The 19,477-nt window shown below is 41.0% G+C and overlaps 1 protein-coding gene across 19 annotated transcripts in view; it reads right to left on the reverse strand.

Annotated features, from left to right (window-relative positions):
* The window catches only part of FNBP1 (formin binding protein 1), a 116,756-nt gene that overhangs the window by 48,695 nt on the left and 48,584 nt on the right, over nt 1–19,477 (reverse strand). For all 19 annotated transcript variants that reach the window (XM_036913592.2, XM_036913611.2, XM_036913610.2 and 16 more), the window contains 3 exons: nt 18,657–18,804; nt 6,165–6,227; nt 5,645–5,749 (listed from right to left, as the gene is read on the reverse strand). In XM_036913592.2, coding sequence (XP_036769487.1) covers nt 5,645–5,749; nt 6,165–6,227; nt 18,657–18,804 — 316 coding nt within the window. The remainder of the gene's footprint in view (nt 1–5,644; nt 5,750–6,164; nt 6,228–18,656; nt 18,805–19,477) is intronic.

The raw sequence follows: 19,477 nt of genomic DNA on the forward strand, positions 1-19,477 counted from the left end.
TGCCAAGGAATGCACAGTCATAATTGCAGTCTGTTCTGCATCTCACATGTTTTTCTGCTGTGACTTATACCTTCTTCTGTGACTAAAATATCAGGCAATGATGTTGTATGACATAGGAGCCTTGCTAGTCTATGTGCAATTTTTCACAGTACAGTAATGCTTGGAAGTAATAATGGGTAAGATTTCTCACAACAGCAAGCCTTCGCAATGTCTTGCAGCTCTTAAGAAAAAGGGTAAAAATCTGTAGAACTACAACTAGCGGCTGGCTTAGTGGTTTCAAGAACTCCTACAATCTCCATTCAGTTGGGCCATGTGGTAAAGCTGGGAATATAAATGCAAAAACGGGGAAGATATTTCCCCCTGTGTTAAAACAATGGATAAATGCAAAAAGCTACATCCTGGATCAGATTTTTCATTTTGATAAAAGTGGTCTCGATCAGAAATGAACACTCTCAAGGACTTACAGCTCTGAGGGTTCTAATACTCTGAAGGACCTACATCTTGAAGGACAAGCACTGAGATGCTCAGTGCAAAAGCTAGTAGTTTCACTAGGACTGTGGTTTTATTGGTGCTCTGGTTACAAAGTTCTATTAAGTACTGAGCGATCAGTTTCTAAGCCTATTTTTCCCATACGCCCTGTTTGTTATTTTCAGCAGTACTTTTTGCAGAGTGTAAGGTTTTTCTGCAATACTTTTGGCATTACAACAGAAATATAGGTGGAAACACATCACCATGAGCAAGTCAGCAGAAACAACAAACTGAAGAATCAGGCCCACAGATTATACATATTGAAATTAATCAAACAGAGAAAACAAAAATAAGTAAGTTTAATATCTTTAAAGAAGTAAATATGGTACATAAGTGTGACAAAGTGACAAGAAAATAACAAAATGACCATATCTCTTAAAGAGAACTAAAAGGAAATTATAGAAGTGAAAATGTAACCACTGAAATCAGAAGCTTAACAGACATGTTTAACAGCAGATTAGACATAACTTAAGAGAGAATTAGTGAAATGAAAGTTGTATTTGAAGGAATTACGTGGAACATAGCAGAGAGAGATGGGAAATGTAAGGAAAGGTAAACAGCATAGAAGCTATAGAGTAGAGGTTTTAACCAAGCCTTATAATCAGAATTCCAGAAGAAATAATAGAATGAGGGACAGGCAAGTGTGGGAAAACTGTGACCTGGATTCAATAAGTTCAAGGAATCAAAGGAAGATAGAGAAAGAAACTGACACCTAGATACATCACAGTGAACTTTCAGAAGAACAAAAACAAAATAGATCTTAAGAGTTACCAAGAAGAAAAGACACATTATCTTCTAAGGATTAACAATTATACCAACTTCTCATTCAGTGTGACTTTTCAATTACAAATGAGAGCCAGAAAATGGTAGAGTAAGTTCCTCCAGGTGCAATACAATCAACTCAGGATTGTATATATGGAGAAATCACCTTTCAAGGAGTGAAGTAAAGACAGTTCTATTCAAACAAATACTGAGCTTTTACTGTAATAAATCTCTGCTAAAGGCAGTTCTAAAGGATGTCCTTTGAAAAGAAGGAATAAGATTCCAGATAAAAGGAAATGGTGAACAAAGAAAACAAAAAAGCATACTTACAGAACGCATACAATTACTAAGGCCTAATTTGTGTAGTTGAACCAAAAGTATTCACAAGTAAATTGCCATAGTGAAAGGGAGCTGAAAGGGAGCACTTAAAGTGTTGTTTGGGAGGGCACTGGTAAAGGTCCCCGATTTGCTTTACACTTTAGGATGAGTACGCATGTTAAAATGTCTAGGCTAACCAATAAAAGCACAGAAATAGAGTTCATAATCCCCAAAATAGCATGGGGAGAAATGGAATGAGGAAAAGTAAAACAAAACACAAATTTCAAAATCCAGGAAGGCAAGAAACAAAGAGTATCAGAGTAAGAGGTAAGGAAGCGTAGAAAAAGTGAGACAAACGAAGTGAAACAAATAGAAGACACAAAATGAGAAGGTATGTCTGAATCCAAACTCTCCAGTCAAAGAAAAAGACCATCACCCATTTACAAAACACACATCTAAATACAGGACAAAGAAACAGGTAGAGTAAAAGCATGGGGAAGATTTGCTGGGCAAACACTAACCCAAAGAAAGAATTGGTATGTATCAGGTCAAATAGATTTCAAGGCATAAAGCAGGACGGTAGAAAGATCACTACACACTGATGAAAAATTAAATCACATTCAAGCTATTACAGTTCTAAGCTTTATTTTTTGATAGCATAATTGCACAACAGAGGGGCAAAATTGACAGAAAATGACAAATCTTCTACCATTATCACCATAACAGTTAACTTGCGGATCACTGGCCACCACCATAAATGGCTTTAAGTACCCTCTACCTGTTGACTCAAATAATACGCGCATCAAACCTGTTCTTGGTCTTCCCATTTTACAGACGAGGCAAGTGAGACACACAGAAGTGACACATCTCTCTCAGAAAATGATAAAACCAGCTGACAAAAAATCCTCAATGATGGAAATATTTGCATCACGATCAGCAAGTTTGATCGAATGCAAATATGCAGAACTCTGCAACCAAGAAAGAGAGACGATACAGTCTTTTCAATTACTTACAGAACATTTGCAAAAACTGACCATGTACGAGGCCATACAAAAGTCTTAACAAACATAAAAGACTCAAACTCAAACTTTCTACAACCGATGCAATTAAGTTAGAAATCAAGAACAAAAAGGTATGTTTAAATATCTCATACAATTGGAAATTTTAAAACATGCTTCCAAATAAATCACAGGAGAGACTCAATAGTAAAGGAAGTGAAAAGTACCCAGAAGTGAACAATAATAAGACCACATACCAAAATTTGTGGGTTGCCAATAAGAATACTTAAATGGGAAATCTGGTATTTAGATATTTAATTTAAAAAAGAAGAAAAATTGAAATGAGGTAAGCATCTGAAGAACAAAATTTTAAAAAGGGGAAGAGAATAAATCCAAACACAATCACAGAAGAAAAGAAATCACATGAAATAGAAAATAAAAATAGAAAGGAGAAACTCCACAGAGATAAATTTTGGTTCTTGAGAAATACTGATAACAATGATTTTAGAAAACTGATCCCCCCAAAAGAAAACACTATCAATAAGCAATATTAGGAATAAATAAGGGGTACACAACAACATATGCAGCAAAAATTAAGGTGAGAGAATATTCCAGGTGACTTTTGACCAACAACTTTGAAAATTTATGATGAAATGGACATATTTCTAGAAAACTCTAAGCCACCAAGATGAACCAAAGAAGAAGCAGGCAATAAATGAATTGAATCAGTAGTTAGAAATTTTCCTACAATAAAATATTAAAAAGCATTTAAGGAACAATTAATTTCATCTTACATATATTATTTCAGAGAACAGAAAAAAAGAGCAACACTCCAAAGCTAATAAGTAAGAAAACTAGAACAGACAAGAAAGGAAAATCATAGATCAAGTTCAATAAAAATAGGTGCAAAGATCATAAGTAAAATATTAACCAAAAAATTTTGCTACCTATATAAAAAATACAACATAACCTCGTTGGAGTTATCACAGGAATGATACTTTGGTTCAATATAAGAAAACTGATGTCATCTATCACAATGGATTAAAGGAAGCAGAAAAAGTATTTGATGATATTCAACATTACGTGAGGCTTAAAAAATACCTCTTGGCAAAACAGGAAAGGAAGGGAAATCTCTTAACATGATACAGGGTATATTAAAATCATGCTTAATGGGGAAACATTTGAAACACTCTCTTTATAATCAAGAACAAGATAAGGAAGTCCACAGGGACTGCTTCTCCCAGCATAATGCGGTCATAACCAGTAGAGCAAGATAACAAAAATAAATAAAAGGCATTAAGGGTTGAAAAGAAGAAATAATACTGCCATTCTTTGCTGGAGATAGGACTCTCTCTCTACAGAAAACCCAAAATAGAAATAAAAAGAGAGTTTAGCAAGGCACCCGGTTCTACTCTTAACATGCAAAAGTCATGCGTTCTCTACTTTACATGAGTTAAATAAGAAATGTGATAGTGAATGAAACAAGTCAAGTCAGAAGAAAATAAATGAGGGCACGATTTTGTTTACATTTTGATGAAAAAGCAGCAAAATGATCAGATATACTCACTGGAGCTACATACACCTGTGGAAAGCTATGAGGAACGGCAAAGAGATGACCAACACCGAATTAAGGAGAAGGCTGGCGTCTGTACCGGATTAAGAAGGGTGGGCTGAGGGACGGAGACTCAACGACTCAGTAAGACCTTCTGTTTTTCAAGTAGACTGTGGGTGAGTTGTGTGCCACTTGTTATTGTTCTTTACACTGTACATATATAATATACATAATTTTTTAAAGAAAAAGGCTCTGGAAGGTGAAGTACTTTTTATTAACAATAGTTGGGTATTTTAATGTTTTCCTCCCCCTTAAGTATTTTTGTATTTTCAGATATTTCTATAATTAGCGTGGATAGCTTTTACACTAAGAAGAGACCACAAAGGTAATTCCTTTTAAAAAATCTTTAAGTGAATAAAAATTACACCAATTTTACATCTAGGGTAATAAATTATTTGATAAAGAATTCATACATTTATACTGGATTATGTCGCACATGCATTGATTTTTACCTCATTTAACCCAAAGGTTTTTTTGATAAAGTTTGGGTCAATCTAATTTAATTGAGTAACATTTAAAAAACTTTGGGGAGTTGGCTATTTAGTAAGAACTTATGACAAATATGGTAATTTATAGTAATTTTACCAGCAATATATCTTTTGGTAAAGTAAATATCCCCACTTGAGATTAAATACTGATACTGAGAATGTGGATTTCAATATACTAGATAATTAAACCCATCTCCAACTAATCTGGCAAAAGTAAAAGACATCCTTGAACACGAAGGGCTTTTCCCCCACGTAAAGCAAAAGGCTATGCATGCCAAAAAAAGCCCTCAGCAGTAACGCATGAATACTGCTATTTAACAGCCTAATTTTGTTTACACTCTTATTAATGACTTTTATAAAAAGAAAATTCAGCTTTTAGGGGAAAAAAACAAATATGGAACTGTAAGAAGATAGAGTACAAACTTCATAACAGTCCTAATTGCCAATACAAGCCCATTTAGAGAAAAGCTTTTCAGAAGACTTATAAACGCAAGCTTTCCACTATGACCTGTTAACGGAATGAATCAACTGGAAGTCGGGGCCAGCAGTGTGAGTCTCTTTATCTTTTTAATGGAAGCATTATCAGCAGCCAAGCTCTTCCAGATGGCAATGAACGTCCGCTCTAGTTTGGAAGAGGCTGCCCTTTTCTTTGAAAAGCCATCACCTCCGGAAACCACCCCCTACGAGGTGTTCGTGGGTTGTCTCCTTGTTATCATCGTGGTGGCAACAAAGAAACAGACTGCGTGCGTTGTAACCCAGAAGGGTCCCCAAATTTTAGCTCTTGGTCCCCATGGCGGCTGACGCAGAATGAAAACGATCCCAGGTGGAGTGGTCTTTTGTGGTTACATCAGAAAGGAGAACTTGGAGACAGGCAGTCTGGGAGGATGTGTGACAAACGCTAAAAAAGGAAATGAAACAAAGACTCACTTTCACCTTACCTTTTCAACATCTGCTTTTGTAACATTTATGTCAGCATCCATTTTCTCAAAGTACTGCTGCGCTCGGTCAGCCTCTTTGCAATCCCGCTCAAATCGTCTTTTACTCTAATAAGAGCAGAGGAAAGCGACAGTGGGGAAAGTCATTATTAGTGAATCCACGAGATTCCTATGAGAAGATATAATTTTTACTAATTCTCCCAGAGAGCTTTCTTCTCTGAACTGATTTGTTATATATCATAATTTCAGGAAGTTATTTTACAATCTGCGTTTAGTTCCACCAACTCCTCTCCTCTTTGTTCTTTCTGTAAGATTTTTTAGAAAAACACTTGGGCTCTTTTGGTTTAACATTTTACTTTAGAAAATGTTTTCTGGAAACGACTTCAGAGTTCGAATTGGGGAAATCTCTAAAGATATGTCTTAAGTATTTTTGTTTGCTTTGTACTTCCTGGTTGATCCAAGCTTAAATTAAATTCCAATTAGAAACTCCATTAAGACATTTCTTGAGCTGGTTTTCACTTACCGACTCGAGTTGCTTCCAGCAAGTCTCTATGTGCTGCTGTGCCTTTCGTCCATCGTGAAAGTACTGGAAGGGGGAACGTACCAGTGGTTAGCACCCCTTTTTCTCATAAGAACACATGAGAAAAACAAAGTCGTTTACTTCAATAATAGTTAAATGTTGAATACTAGCATGTGCACTCCAAAGAAACTTAAGAGTTAAAAAACGAAGGGGAAATGAAAACAAGAAGAGCGTGAGTTCCCTTTCCAACTTCAGATACCATAATACCGAATCCAAAGGCTTCTATCCACCACTTGTAAAATACTAAGTTTTACTAAGGCAGCAATCACTTAGGTCTTTATGTTCAATTGCTTTGAGATGGAATTCACATACCACACAATTCACCCATTTAAATTGTACGATTCCATGGTTTTTAGTGTAGTCACGAATTCAGCGACCATCCCCACAATCAATTTTAGAACATTTTTAACATCCCCAAAGAAACCCTGTATCCGGTGGCTGTTACCCTCCTAATCCCCCACCCCTCACCCCCTAGCCCTAGGCAACCACCGTTCTTTCTTATTTCTATAGATTTACTCATTCTGGATGTTCATAAGAATGGAATCAACAGTGGGAGGTCTTTTGTAACTAGCATGATGTTTTCACTATTTCATAATGTTCACTTAGCTTAATGTCTTCAAGGATCTTCCGTGTTCCCCATGTATCAGGACATTTTTTCGAAGAGTAATATTCCATCACATGGACACGTATCACATTTTGTTTACCCATTCACCAGCTGATGGACATTTGTGTTTTCCCTTATAGCTCTACTGCAGACATTTGTGACTTCTGTGAGGATGGATGTTTTCATTACTTAGGTCTTTTCAGACTGAAACATAAATTCACCTCCCTGCTATTTGCAAAGGCCCTGAGGCAGGTAGGTGCCTGGTGTTAACCAGCAAGGACACCAGAGGACTAGACCAGGATGAGCCTCCGGAATATTAGGAGATGAGGTCAGAGAAGAAAGGGGTTGGACTGTGTAGAGTTTTGTAGACTTTCTTTCTGAATGAGCTGGCAAGCCGTGAATGACTCGCATAGAGAAGCGCCATGTTGTGAAGGGCAGTTCCAGGTAGGAGGCTCTCTCCAACTCCAGCGACAGACGTGGACCACAGTGGGGCAGCGCAGGTGGCAGAGGGGTTAGATTCTGGGTGTCCTTTGATTAGGAAAGCCACCAGGACTTGCAGGCGGGTCAGATGGGACATGGGCTGAGATGCTGAGATGGCGGGGGACTCCAGGTTGTTGGTCTCAGCTTCAGAGGGAGAGGGGAGGCAGACACACGGTTTTAGATGTGCTAAGGTGGACATTTCTATGGGACCCCCAAGTGGGCAGTGTAATAGGCAGTTGTATGTATGAGTCTGAGGTCAGAAAGGGGCCAACACTAAAAAGGTCAGCATGGGAGTCAGCAGCACAAAGCAGGTGGTTAAAGCCAGGAGACTGGATGGGATGCCCAAAGGAGACGAAGGTCCCTAGAAAGGACCAGCCAGAAATACATGGAAATTAAGAGAACAATGACCTTTTTGTTAAAACCAGCAGTTTCCTAAAACCTTCAATATCCTTCAATGGAGACATCACTGAATTCCTCAACGTGGTGGGAATTTCCCAGATCCAGTCTCCGCCCTGTTCTGTGTTCCCAGAGGCTGACCTGCATGGACCACATGAATGGGCTCCCTCGCCCTCTGGTTCTGTTGCGTTTGCCCCAAGTTCTGGCAGGTTGGAGGGCAGGCACTTCTGTCCGCAGCTCCCCTTAGCTACGGGGCTGTGGGTTGGCTGGGTCCCTCTACTAAAGGCCACAGCCTCAGTCAGGCACCCCATCTAGCTACTGTCAAGTTCCTGTAATGCTCCCCCTGCCCTCGGAGTCCTCCGGCCGAGCTGCTCCCCGCCAGGATCAGCCCCCGGGTACCACTGCACCGTCCTCACGGCTTTTCCCGAATCCTCCGCAACGTCCCTCAATGCTCCTTTGAATAGACGGCCCTCCTTCGGGCTTGAATGCGCGGTCTGTTTTCTGACTGCCAGGTGAGCCCTGGGGGCAGCAGCGTCCGGAGACAGCACCCCCCCACCCCCACCTCAGGGCTCTAGTCTCACTCCTCAGATCCCAGGGCTCTGCGGAGTCACAAAGCAGGCAGGGGGGCGGGGAGGCGAGGGAGGACAAGACAACCTCAGAGTGTTTTTAAGAACAGCGCTCCTCTGTAAGGGAATGTTTTCTTGTCTCTCATTTGAGGTCACATTTCAGTGTGTCAAGCTCCTCTTTAGAGCAAGTTTGATCCGCCCAGCAATTTTTTGGTCCCCCTGAGCCCAAAGGAGCCCATAGGAGCGTCATTTTTCAAGTCTCATAATAGACACAGGGACAAAACAGAACAGAGATGGAGGCGAAGGGGAGGGATAAACAAGCAAGAAAGGATCGAGGCAGTGGGGAGACCAGGGAAGCAAAGCGTGAGCAGGCTTCTGAAAGCCATAGGCATCGCTTTACAACAGAGAGAGTGGGAAGGAGGGAGGGAGGTCCTGGGGACAGAAGAGGCCTGCAGACAGGAAGGCAGGGGACGGGCTGGGGAGGGAGAGGCTCGGTGGGGCCCTTTCAGTGAGGCATCAGTGCTCTTGAAGGTCCCTGTCCGGTCAGAAATGCGACTTTCCCGGACTATCCACAGGACTCTCCCCGGGTGCAAGCAGGATCATGGCGTTCTGTGATTCGCTGAAAAGATTTCACCACTCCCAGGCATTTTACTTTGAGATTCAAAGACAGTCACAAAAAGAAAAGTAAAACCTCAGCACCAAACTCAGAGGTCTTCACGCTCTGCTCTCACTCTATCTCATTCCTCCTAAAATGAATGTTTTCATTAAATGAAAACTGTCTTAGCGCTGGGGCAGTCCTGGGTGGAGAGAGAAATGCATGTACAAGAACATGCAGAAATTGACAGACCCCGCCCCCAGGAAGGTGGGCTCCCCTTTATTTATAAAGGGAATCTTCTCCGAAGACAATAACCTTCAAAAGAAAAAGCCATATTTTGGAAGCATAAGGGATGATTTTGATTGCAAACCCATATTGTAAATTCTCTTGCCACTCCTTCACTGAAAATGTTTAGTAATAAATACGAATTTATTTTTCAAGCCCGGTTTGGACCTTGACTTTACCGGTGAGCTTTCTCCCACAAAAGATTGCTCAGCCACAATTCCGTCTAACTAAAATGATTATCGGAGAACTACACTTGTGATTGGAACCTTGCATGGGACAGAAGAAAAAAAGTCTAGGGGTCGGTGATTTTCCACTTCCATAGTATGTATTCTTCCAAAATTTATTTGGCTACAACATACAAAAAAACCCCAAAACATGTGCTGCCTGATCCCTTAGGAAATTAAGGGAACAAAAGCTCTCCTTACTGTCCTGAGCATCCCGTGACCTAGATAGCCAGGGCCATTTATCTCCAGAGAGCAGGCCTCCCTCCTTAACGGGAAAAGCTATGATGACAGTTACAGAGTTAAACAGACCAGCTTGCCCGATGTGTTTGTTGTTTATTAACAAACAATGGCAAAACATTTCTTTGCTGGACAGTGAGCGAGTATGTATCTAAAAAGTATGCCTCAGAGCTCTACATAAAGAGGAATTGTTCTCTAGAAAAAGATAATAGGCACTTCTTTTAGAGCCATGGAGTAAAGTCATCACATCTTCTATCAGAGGAGAGACAGGAAACGCCATCTCTAGAGACCCAGAGAAATGCTCCTTACTTTCCCTGTAATAAGATGCTTCGGTTTCTCTTCCAACATAGTAACTGACTTTAAAAAAATGCCTGGTGGTATCTGGGGTGACAGCTAAACTTACTCAATTTCAACTTTTTGGCTGAACCTTAAAAAAATACAGAAAATATCTATGCAAATAAAACTGTCCTTTGTAAATTTTTTCGAAATGTTCCAGTGCCCTGGGGTAATGGAGACGAAAATCACAGGGAACCTAAATTAAGCAAGCATTACGTTCAAGAGAAGTTGCAAGGATGAAGCTCCCAAGAAGATTTTACTGCATTGTAAGAAATCATACTTTGGTTGAACAAACTGAGACTTTTTATTATTCAACCTCTACAATTAGCTACAACAGCTGCTCATTTTCATTATATGTATAATAGACCGTTAATTTTTAAAACTACGTAAAAATGCAAAATACAGCATTGATGTGAGAATGGCCACTTCAAAAAAAAAAAAAGAATAAAAGAATAAACACTCAATTGAGGAGAGTCAACCATCTGGAATTTCAACTAAAACTCAGATTCCACAGATGAAAACAAAGGAGCACAAAGACTTGAAAAGGGCAAAAGAAAAAAGGAGCTTCCAGAGAATACATCTGTGACAAATATTATAATTTCTTCAAAACCCACAGGGTGGTGGGTTCAAACATTAGCATCTGCTCTGCCTGACTCGAGGTTAATTAATGTGACTATAAATCACCGTGGTGTAGAAATGGCTGTGGACTGTCTAAGGAAACCATGAAACACCTTCGGACCTGCTCTAGGGAGCATTTCACCCCCTCACTTAAATCCCAAACCACAGACCCAGAAACATCTGAGACATAAGTCAGATTCTGCTTCTGTTCAGTACGGCCTGTTTCCCCAAGTTGGTTTATAATAAAAATACCTTCGCAATGAACTGGTTTAAAGTTCCTAAAATGCCTGCCTTTCAGCGTCATGCTTGGTAGTGTAACTTCACCCACAACACTGAGCATCGGGCCCTGGGCAGGGGACCCACAGGTGGGTCGGGTCCAAGCTGCAGCCCCCTCTTTGGGGCGTCCTTTCCCCCAAGTTCTTGCTATTCCCCCACCGGTCTGGCTACTCAGAGCTCTCTGCATTCACAATTGACCTAGGCTCCAGGAGTCTCTGATCTGTCCTTCAAAGTAATCCCTTCTTGCATACTCCTTAAAATTCCAGTTCCTTGAAGAATCCCAATTAACATTTGGGATGAAAGGACCTTAAAATGACCAATGGGAAGCAGCAGATGACTCATGTCCCCCACTTGACCTCTTCCAAGGAGAGACAGCTGTTAACTTCCAAACCAGGACTTGATACTATATAGAAGATGGAGTGTAAGGGGAAAAGGGGTCCTGGGTGTCCCATATTTTGGGCAGGAACAACATGGTAACAAAGGAGCACCATATACTGACTGGAGGAAATGCAGACTGCAATGGGGAGTGAAAAGGGCTTGGGAGATGCCCAGTGTGCTTCTGGAGGGGTTAATGGGGCCATTGCATTCACACTGGTGCTGGGCTCCAGAGCCCCCGGGACAACAGGGTGGTGGGAGACACTGCAGCCGGCATCTCTGGGAAGATGTCCAACAGGTGCCTGGACAGAGCAGGGCCAGGAGAGACACAGAACATCGGTTGGTAATTCTCATAGTTCTTCGAAGGAAAAGAAGCTATCATTCCAGTTAACAAGGAAGAAACAAACCCACAGTTGCATCTCAAATCCGTGAAATCAAGAACAAGATTCAAGTACCCTGACAACTAAGAATGTCATCCCATAAATGATCAAATAACATTTCTTTTGTTCGCAACACCAGTGGTCTTGCAGGTAATAGAACCACAATGGTGACAGGGCCAAGATTAACAGAATGTCCCTATCACATATTCTTTCAAAATAAAGAAGCCATAAAACAAAATGCACCTTCTAGATAAACATTAAACCAAGGACTTTTAGTGGGTGACCCATGCAAAAGACCAGCGACTTTTCAGGGCTACTTGTCTTTGGATTTACTTAAATAAATGCAGTAACCCCAACACGGGAGAAATGCTAGTGAAACCTGCCACTCCCTTTCCAGATCACAAAATCTAAGATCTGCCTTGGTTTTCTGTTTTCTTACTACAGCTTTTGGCTTTAAAGTGGAGCACCTGCAGCTGAATCTCAATAATACTGAACAGATGAGACACAGATTTTTAATTACTTGATCATACATATTAGCTCCTTTCAGTCTTTGCTTTCCTTTGCGCTTTTACCTATGTGCTGTAATCTCTTACAAAAACCTGTTCCAAGCATACTGGAGTCAGTCCATGCTGCAGAGCTGCCTGATAGGAAATTAGGTCCCTTCCCAAGATTCATAAAGAACCCCTGTCCAACATCTGACTTTAAGAAGAACAGAGAGCTTTTGGTATCAAGTTGTAACATTTCTGAAACCTTGGGGAACATTTTTTAAATGGTTGGTTCTAAGTAATATGGGGTCTTGTAAGCAGTCTCTGAGGTTTATAAAAATTGTGGTGTGTCACTGAGGGTATTGCAGAAGTGCTCCCTCTACAACTCTGCAGGTAGCCGCTGCCAACAAGTGATTCTGCTCCTGGACAACATTTTGTAATGAACCATACTTCCCACCTGCTGGGAGGAGTCTACTTGCGGGTCCCAGGCCACGCTGGCCAGAGTCCCCTGATTCCCCTTCTGGAGGCACAAGTCTCTGTAAAGCCTCGTATGTGGTTAGTGGTGGTCATGGTGGAACCCTACAGAGCCCCAAAAGTTGCAGCTGAACCAGTCTCTCTAAAATGCTTTAATAACTTGATTCAGTGTGCAAAAATTGCTAATAATGGGTATTTACACTAGTTCTAATGGAGAAATATTATCTGATAGCAACTCTGTACTACCCAGTCTCAGATCAGCCAATTCACATCCAAGTTGACCACTTCTGTGACTTGGAAATCTCATCCATCTGATCGATAGTTCTGTTAAAGACCATTAATCTTAAATGACCAAAACTTAACTGAGAACTATACATCACGTATGTTTAAGCACGTATGCTTTGATTTCGTGTTCTCATTTCTGGGAATTTAGCCTGGAGAAATAATCCCCACCCCACACACAAAGAAAATAATTAGGAAAGTGAAGAGTTCACTGCAGTATTGTTTATATACCTAACTAAATAACTAAATAATCAGAAACTGGTAATAACCTATAGATCAAATAATAAAGAAATACTTAAGTGAGTTACATTAGTGTTAGAGACACTAAAATTCTAATTATTAAAACTATTTTCATGTAGAAACATGGAAAGCACTTATCATATTGAATGGGGAATCAAGAAAAACATAAATTATATCTGTACTAGAACTAACCCTCTTAAATATTACATATATAAGATGCATCCGTATATAGGTATAATATGTACGTATCTATCTATCTCCATATCTTTACATCTATAAATGACACCCAGAACCTGAATTCTGCCAACAACTTAGATAAGCAGGGATCCAAGTGTCCTCTACAGACTCCAGAAAGAGACAAAGCCTAACAGTGCCTCGGCTTGATTTTATTCCATGGAGACCCATACCAGACTTCTGACCGACAGAAATGTAATATAATAAATTTAAGTTTTGAAAGCCAAAAAGAAAAAAAAATGACACCCAGAAGGAAACTTGGAAAAATGAGGATTTTGATTTATAAGGATTGTGAGTGTTTGTTCTTTAATTCAGAGTTTTCGTAACACTCTTCAAAAATTTTGGCAACTAATAAATCGATGACAGCACCACCCCACCCACACCCCATCCCCAAAAAGGAAAGCAAATAAAGGAAACAGAAGTTCTTGTTTGTATGTGGTCACCTTAAAGACATGATGAATACCGTATTCACTGTAAATTCATAAAAATCTAGGAAAACCAGGCAAGTGTAAGATTTCCAGATTTTACACATTAAAACTAATCACATTGCCTTATAAAGAATTTTGATTTCCCAGTTACTTCTTCTCATCCTTGCTGCACACCAGTAAATCTTAGATTTGGCCACAGGGTACAGGTTGATAATTTATGTTTGCAAATAAAAGACTACCTACAAAGCCACTGTGTACTTTGATTTACATTCACCCCAAAGACTGGCCGCTGATTTCACTATCTCCAAAGAGAAGGCGAACACCTCGCCAAAAATTCAGTTGCCACTGTGTAGCCCATTTGGTGAAGAAGTCAAGAGCCCCCCTCATCGTGGGCTCCCAGGGGTGTCCATGCTTCCTGATGAGAACTGTTGCTCAGATGCCAGCCAGGGAAGAGCCTACACTCCTCGTAGAAGGCAAGTCAAGGTTCTCTTTTAAAGAAATTATTTTTAAAAAAAACCCAACACATTTGCAAACAAAGAAGCCTACAGATTTGTACAGCAGGACAAGCACTGGTTATTCATAGTACTACGGGAGTGTGCCGCACTGTCATATGGGAACACAGCAGATGCAGAAACGGCTGCATAAAAATCACCTTTTCTCCTGAAAACATGAACAGCCAGCACGATCCTTCTTTACAACAGGAGATTTTTTTAAGACTTAAAGGGCAAAGAACTAGCTCACTGTCATGATCTGGCTCCAGAGGCAGGGAGGATGTCCATCTCTCCATTGACCTTACTTTCTTCGACCTCCTTTCAAATCCGTAAGAGGAGAAAAGGAAGGCTGATCTTTGGCACAGTGAGCTCTTTTTCACCGTGCAGACTTTTGTCAGAAATTTGTCTATTCAAACAGAGCAAAATCTAGATGAAAAACATTTTTCCCACTAGCATACTGAACTGAACTTGGAAACACTGTTCATGCAGGAACAAGACCCAGCAGGAACCCTATAAATGCTAAATCGTCCCTTTGGGCAGACAGGATTTCGCCACTGTATCAAATGGCCCACACGGTTTTATGCTGATGGTTAGGAGTGGTACTTAAGCCAGACATTCTTTCTAGCCAGCCATGAGAAATCGTAGATAGAGCTGCAGCTCTGTTTTCAATGTCCTCTATCATTCAACATTTTGAGAAATGTCTTTTAAAATGCACTGGACAATACTGGTACCATACATGGTCACAAGGAGGACTGTGTACCCTCCTGTTTTCTGTAATAAACCCTGATCAATGGAAATGAGATTTTGTCCTGAGGGATGGGGTGACCTTGGTAAGAGCTCCCGGGTACATGGTGCCTGTACAGCAATAGCCCCAAGAGCAGGCCTAGGTGGGTTGTGCCTGTCTTCTTGCAAAATCCTCCCTCCAGCTCTGCAAGGTGTTTGGGATCAGCCCTCGGTTGCAGACTCAGAACTGGGATCTCAGAGGGTTCTTGTAATCTGCAGAAGGTTTCCCTGCCAGTGGGGCTGCCTGGCTCCTGCGCCCATTTGTGAACTGGAAGGCCTGTGTCCTTTCCTCCACTGGTCACACAGGCTGGCAGGGAGCTTCAGCTCCCTGGACACACTGAGTCGGGCTCTCCCTGCTGCCAAGGACACTCTGACATGTGCTGCCAGTCCTTTATCGCAGCACAACACAAAGGCTACCGGGTCTTCTGTCAGGAGACCTGGGTTTGAGTTCTAGCTGTGTTGTGCCAGGTCTGCCGATAACCAGAGAGTGGGAAAGACCACGTTGTACTGTGGTTTTAAGAATTATCCTTCTGAAAATTAGAACACTTACTAAGAAAAGTCAGGGGAGCCACAGGGAAAGCCCTAAAGCGGGAGTATGGGAGCTCCGTTTCCAAAGCTGACTGCCGATGGAGAGGCTCACACTATTTAATCCAGCGTCCTTGGCTGCAAGGTACAGAAAATAACTCAACAGGAACAAAAACTTGTGTGCAAACATGCACGGTTCTGGGAGACAGGCTGCTTGGGTGTGACACCACGTGCAACAGGCCTGACTCACCTCTCCTCACTGTTTCCAAGCTCCTTGTCTTGAGTAAAATGTCTAAGAAAATAAATCCCCTCTCCGAGGGATACTGTGAGGATTAGCTGTCAAGTGCTTTCAATGCCAGTTATAATCTATAAAAATGAACACTTGACTCATATAATTGTATATTAATGATACCAAAAAAAAAAGAACACTTGAGGCCAAACAATTAAATATCCAATATTATCAGAATAATTTTAAAAATTACAGTGCATAAGCCCACAACATAATGCTACATGATGGGGTCATTCAAAATACTGGTAACTATCACACAGGAAAAAGCAAAGATGTTCATGATGCATTATATTAAAACACCACAAATATACATTTGCTTACTGAAATTCTCTGTAGAATTGTAAAAGGTTTCAACTTCCTAAAATTGCATTTAGTATAATTACAAAATGCTTCAAGAGAGGATGGTGTTCCCTGCTCCTCCCAACAGAACGTGTGACTCAGAAATGTGCACTGGCATTCTCCTTAAAATAAAAAGAACATGGTGTATTGCAAAATATTATTTAATATGTATCTGTGCCACGTATAATTCACTCTAGAAATTACTATGATTTCTGATTTTAAAAAAGGGAACAGAATTCAAAATACAGATATGACAGATTGCAGAAAAGACATATGTTTAAGTAAGTAAATAAAACAAGACCCAATCCTAACACAGCAAAGAAACACAAGGATCCTCAGCTAGTGAAGCAAAGTCTCACTGAACTCAGCTGAGTTGAAGTCTGCTTCAATGTCCCAATTATTCCTTTCCCTCCAGGAGTATTTATCAAGAGCCTGCTTTGTCTCACACTCACTATTCCTGGTGCTTACTTTCTAGCGTGCAGGGCAGAAATGCAAGTAAATGCATAAAAGGTTAGATCCTTAAGCGCTAAGGGAAAAAGGTAGGGGAAGGGGCAGGCAGGGGAAAAGGAAGGGAGGGACTTTGTGATTTTAAGTAAGGTAGACAAGACAGACCCCGGTGAGGTGATATTCCTGAGAAAGAAGTCAGGAAATGTGCTCTGGAGATATCTGGGTGGGGTGGGGATGTGGCGAGAGAGGGAGAGGAGCTTCCCAGGAAGAGAAAGGCAGGTACAAAGGCCCTGAGGCAGCATCACCCGGGGCATGGTCAGCAAGGAGGCCATGTGGTTGGTGGAGAAGAATTCAAGGAAGTAACAGAAGGCCAGGTTATACTGGCTGCATATCTCATGATTCACTCCAGAAATAGAATTTATATTCCATACTAAGGTAAATGCACAGAGTTCTTGTTTAGGGTGTTGGCTAAAACTCTAAACTACATGGGGGGAGGAAGGTCAGGCAAGAGACACAAAGCACCAACCAAAGTAACAAACAGGAAGAAGGTATAAACTCTGCAAGGTCATGGGAAGTTCAGGAATCAGGGAAACAGTGCGACATCAAGTTTAGACTCTTTGTATCTACTACAGGATTTTATTAGGCATTTGTGCTTCATTTGGGAACTTAGTATTCTATCTCAGGGCTTCCTTTCCATGACATAAAAGAAAAGATCTGTAATGAATGGTCCCATGGAGGCTGTCGGCTAATTTGGGGCATTAGTGCCCCGTTTCTCAGCCTGGGCACCACAGACATCGTGGGCCAGGACATTCTTTGCTGTGGAGGCTGTCCTGTGCACTGTCGGGCTTTGGACAGCATCTCGGGCTCTACCCACTGGAGGCCAGCAGCAGCCCCCTAGCTGGGGTGGGGAGCAAAACTGTGCCCTGATTGAGAACCACTACTCTAATGTGCATAGCTAAAAACTTCACTTCAGTTTATAAAAGTCTTTTTTTTTAAACCAATGGGTTGGCTTTAAGGCATGTACCTCTTCCTAACTTCTAAACATACCCAAAGCCATGTGGTACCATGTGCAAAGAACTAAAGTCCTGAGATGTTCCAAACACCTTGTCTCAGGGCCTTTGTACTGCCTGCACCCTCTATTGTTTGTCCCAGGCAACCCCTACTCATCCCTTAAATCTTGCAAGCCTCAGGCAGCTGTTCCCTGACCTCCAGCCGTTCCTGAGCATGTCAGGTATTCCTAGTACATCTCCCACCACCTGTACTCACACCTTGTAGCAGCTATCACAATCGCAATTAAATAATTATTTTGGTCGTAATTATTTCATGCCTCTTCCATTTGCATTGTCTGTTCATGCATCCCCAGAGGACTTAAAGAACTACTGAGGACTCAAACTCCTATAAAAAGAGTATGTATCCCTGACCAATTTGGGCACTTTGTTACTAACAAATTATTACATACCTCACAAGTGATAAAAAACAATGATACAGACGTTGGCTTAAAAATAAATCTCTTAGGGTAAAATCTTGACTATGAATATAGTCTGTTTCAGTGTACATTTTTCTCTTTTGTTAACAGGAAAAGCTATGCAAAGGTAATAATGCTGGCAGGTGGAACAGAAGGTCCCCCTCATTAGATGGCCACGCGAGAGCCCAGGGACAGAGTGGATGGAACTGAAGTCATCTTTCTGACTTTTTAAAACTCTTTAATAAGCACTTATTTAAGTGCTGTTTATTCTACACACCTTATACTATATCATATTGTTTGCTTTTTTTTTCTTATATCTAATACCCTCAAATACATTTAAATTCCTCGAAGAGATTAGTATTCTGGGGTCCACAGATGAGTTTCTGAGTATCTGAGAGACCCTTGAAATTGTATGAAAAGACCAAGAAACACTTTCTAGGATCCATCACTTATGTACAGTTCTCCAAAGTGTCAGTTTAAGGCCCACCATCTTACATGATTCTACTTAATTCTACAGTGCCCAGGGATATTCCCAGTACTTCTGGCCCATCTCTGAGGAAGAAAAAAACAAATTTTATTACCGATTTCCTCTCCTGCTTCAGCTCCTGGACGTAGCGTGCTAACTCCACAGTGATCTGCGAGGTCATAGTCTCGGAGATCACTTCGTGCTGCCCGGCGTAGTCATTCGTTTCGTTCAGCGTGGAGAGGAAGGCTTGACATGCCGTGTACCTGCAGAAGAGAGCACACACCACTCCCTGTCAAACAAGGCCGCATCCACTCCAACTCTGCCTATGCGGGGGAAATATTAATTAAATTCAGGTTAATTTGCAAACCTCCCATAGGAGCCTGACAATTCATTGCCCACAAGAGTGTTCTCATCAAAATGGCTCAGAATTAATTACAAGCGAAACACTTTTCATTTTGTGAAACCAAACTGCTCTACATAAGGCAATCTTCGGCTTTGTTAATACTTAGTCTAAATATAAGGCCAAATACATGTACGTGCTATATGTACGAATGTAACGGACATTTTGATCTTTTGGGCTGCCCGTGTTAAGATGCCTTAACCGCTGACTGGAATGGACATAGCTCTTGGATCAATGAGTTGTACGAGAGAGGCTCTGAGTCTTACAAAACCAAATCAAGCCCGAGAATGCATAATCCATACTTCCAGGATTCGGTTAGGTTATAGTTTGAACGTTTCCTAATTATCTTAATTGAAACAATCTGGAATGGGTCTAGTGACTCGGTGAAAGTGAACTGAATAGGTTTTCATTGTTCTCTTCCCCAATTAAAAAATGGACACAAGTATGAATGGGAAACAACTCATTTTTGTAGCTATATAGTCCTCCTTTCCTTCGTCAGCGCCAACAGCATATAGACATTATCACATAATCATCAG

This window comes from Manis pentadactyla, chromosome 3 (genome assembly GCF_030020395.1).
Source record: "Manis pentadactyla isolate mManPen7 chromosome 3, mManPen7.hap1, whole genome shotgun sequence".
In the NCBI taxonomy this organism is placed as follows: domain Eukaryota; kingdom Metazoa; phylum Chordata; class Mammalia; order Pholidota; family Manidae; genus Manis; species Manis pentadactyla.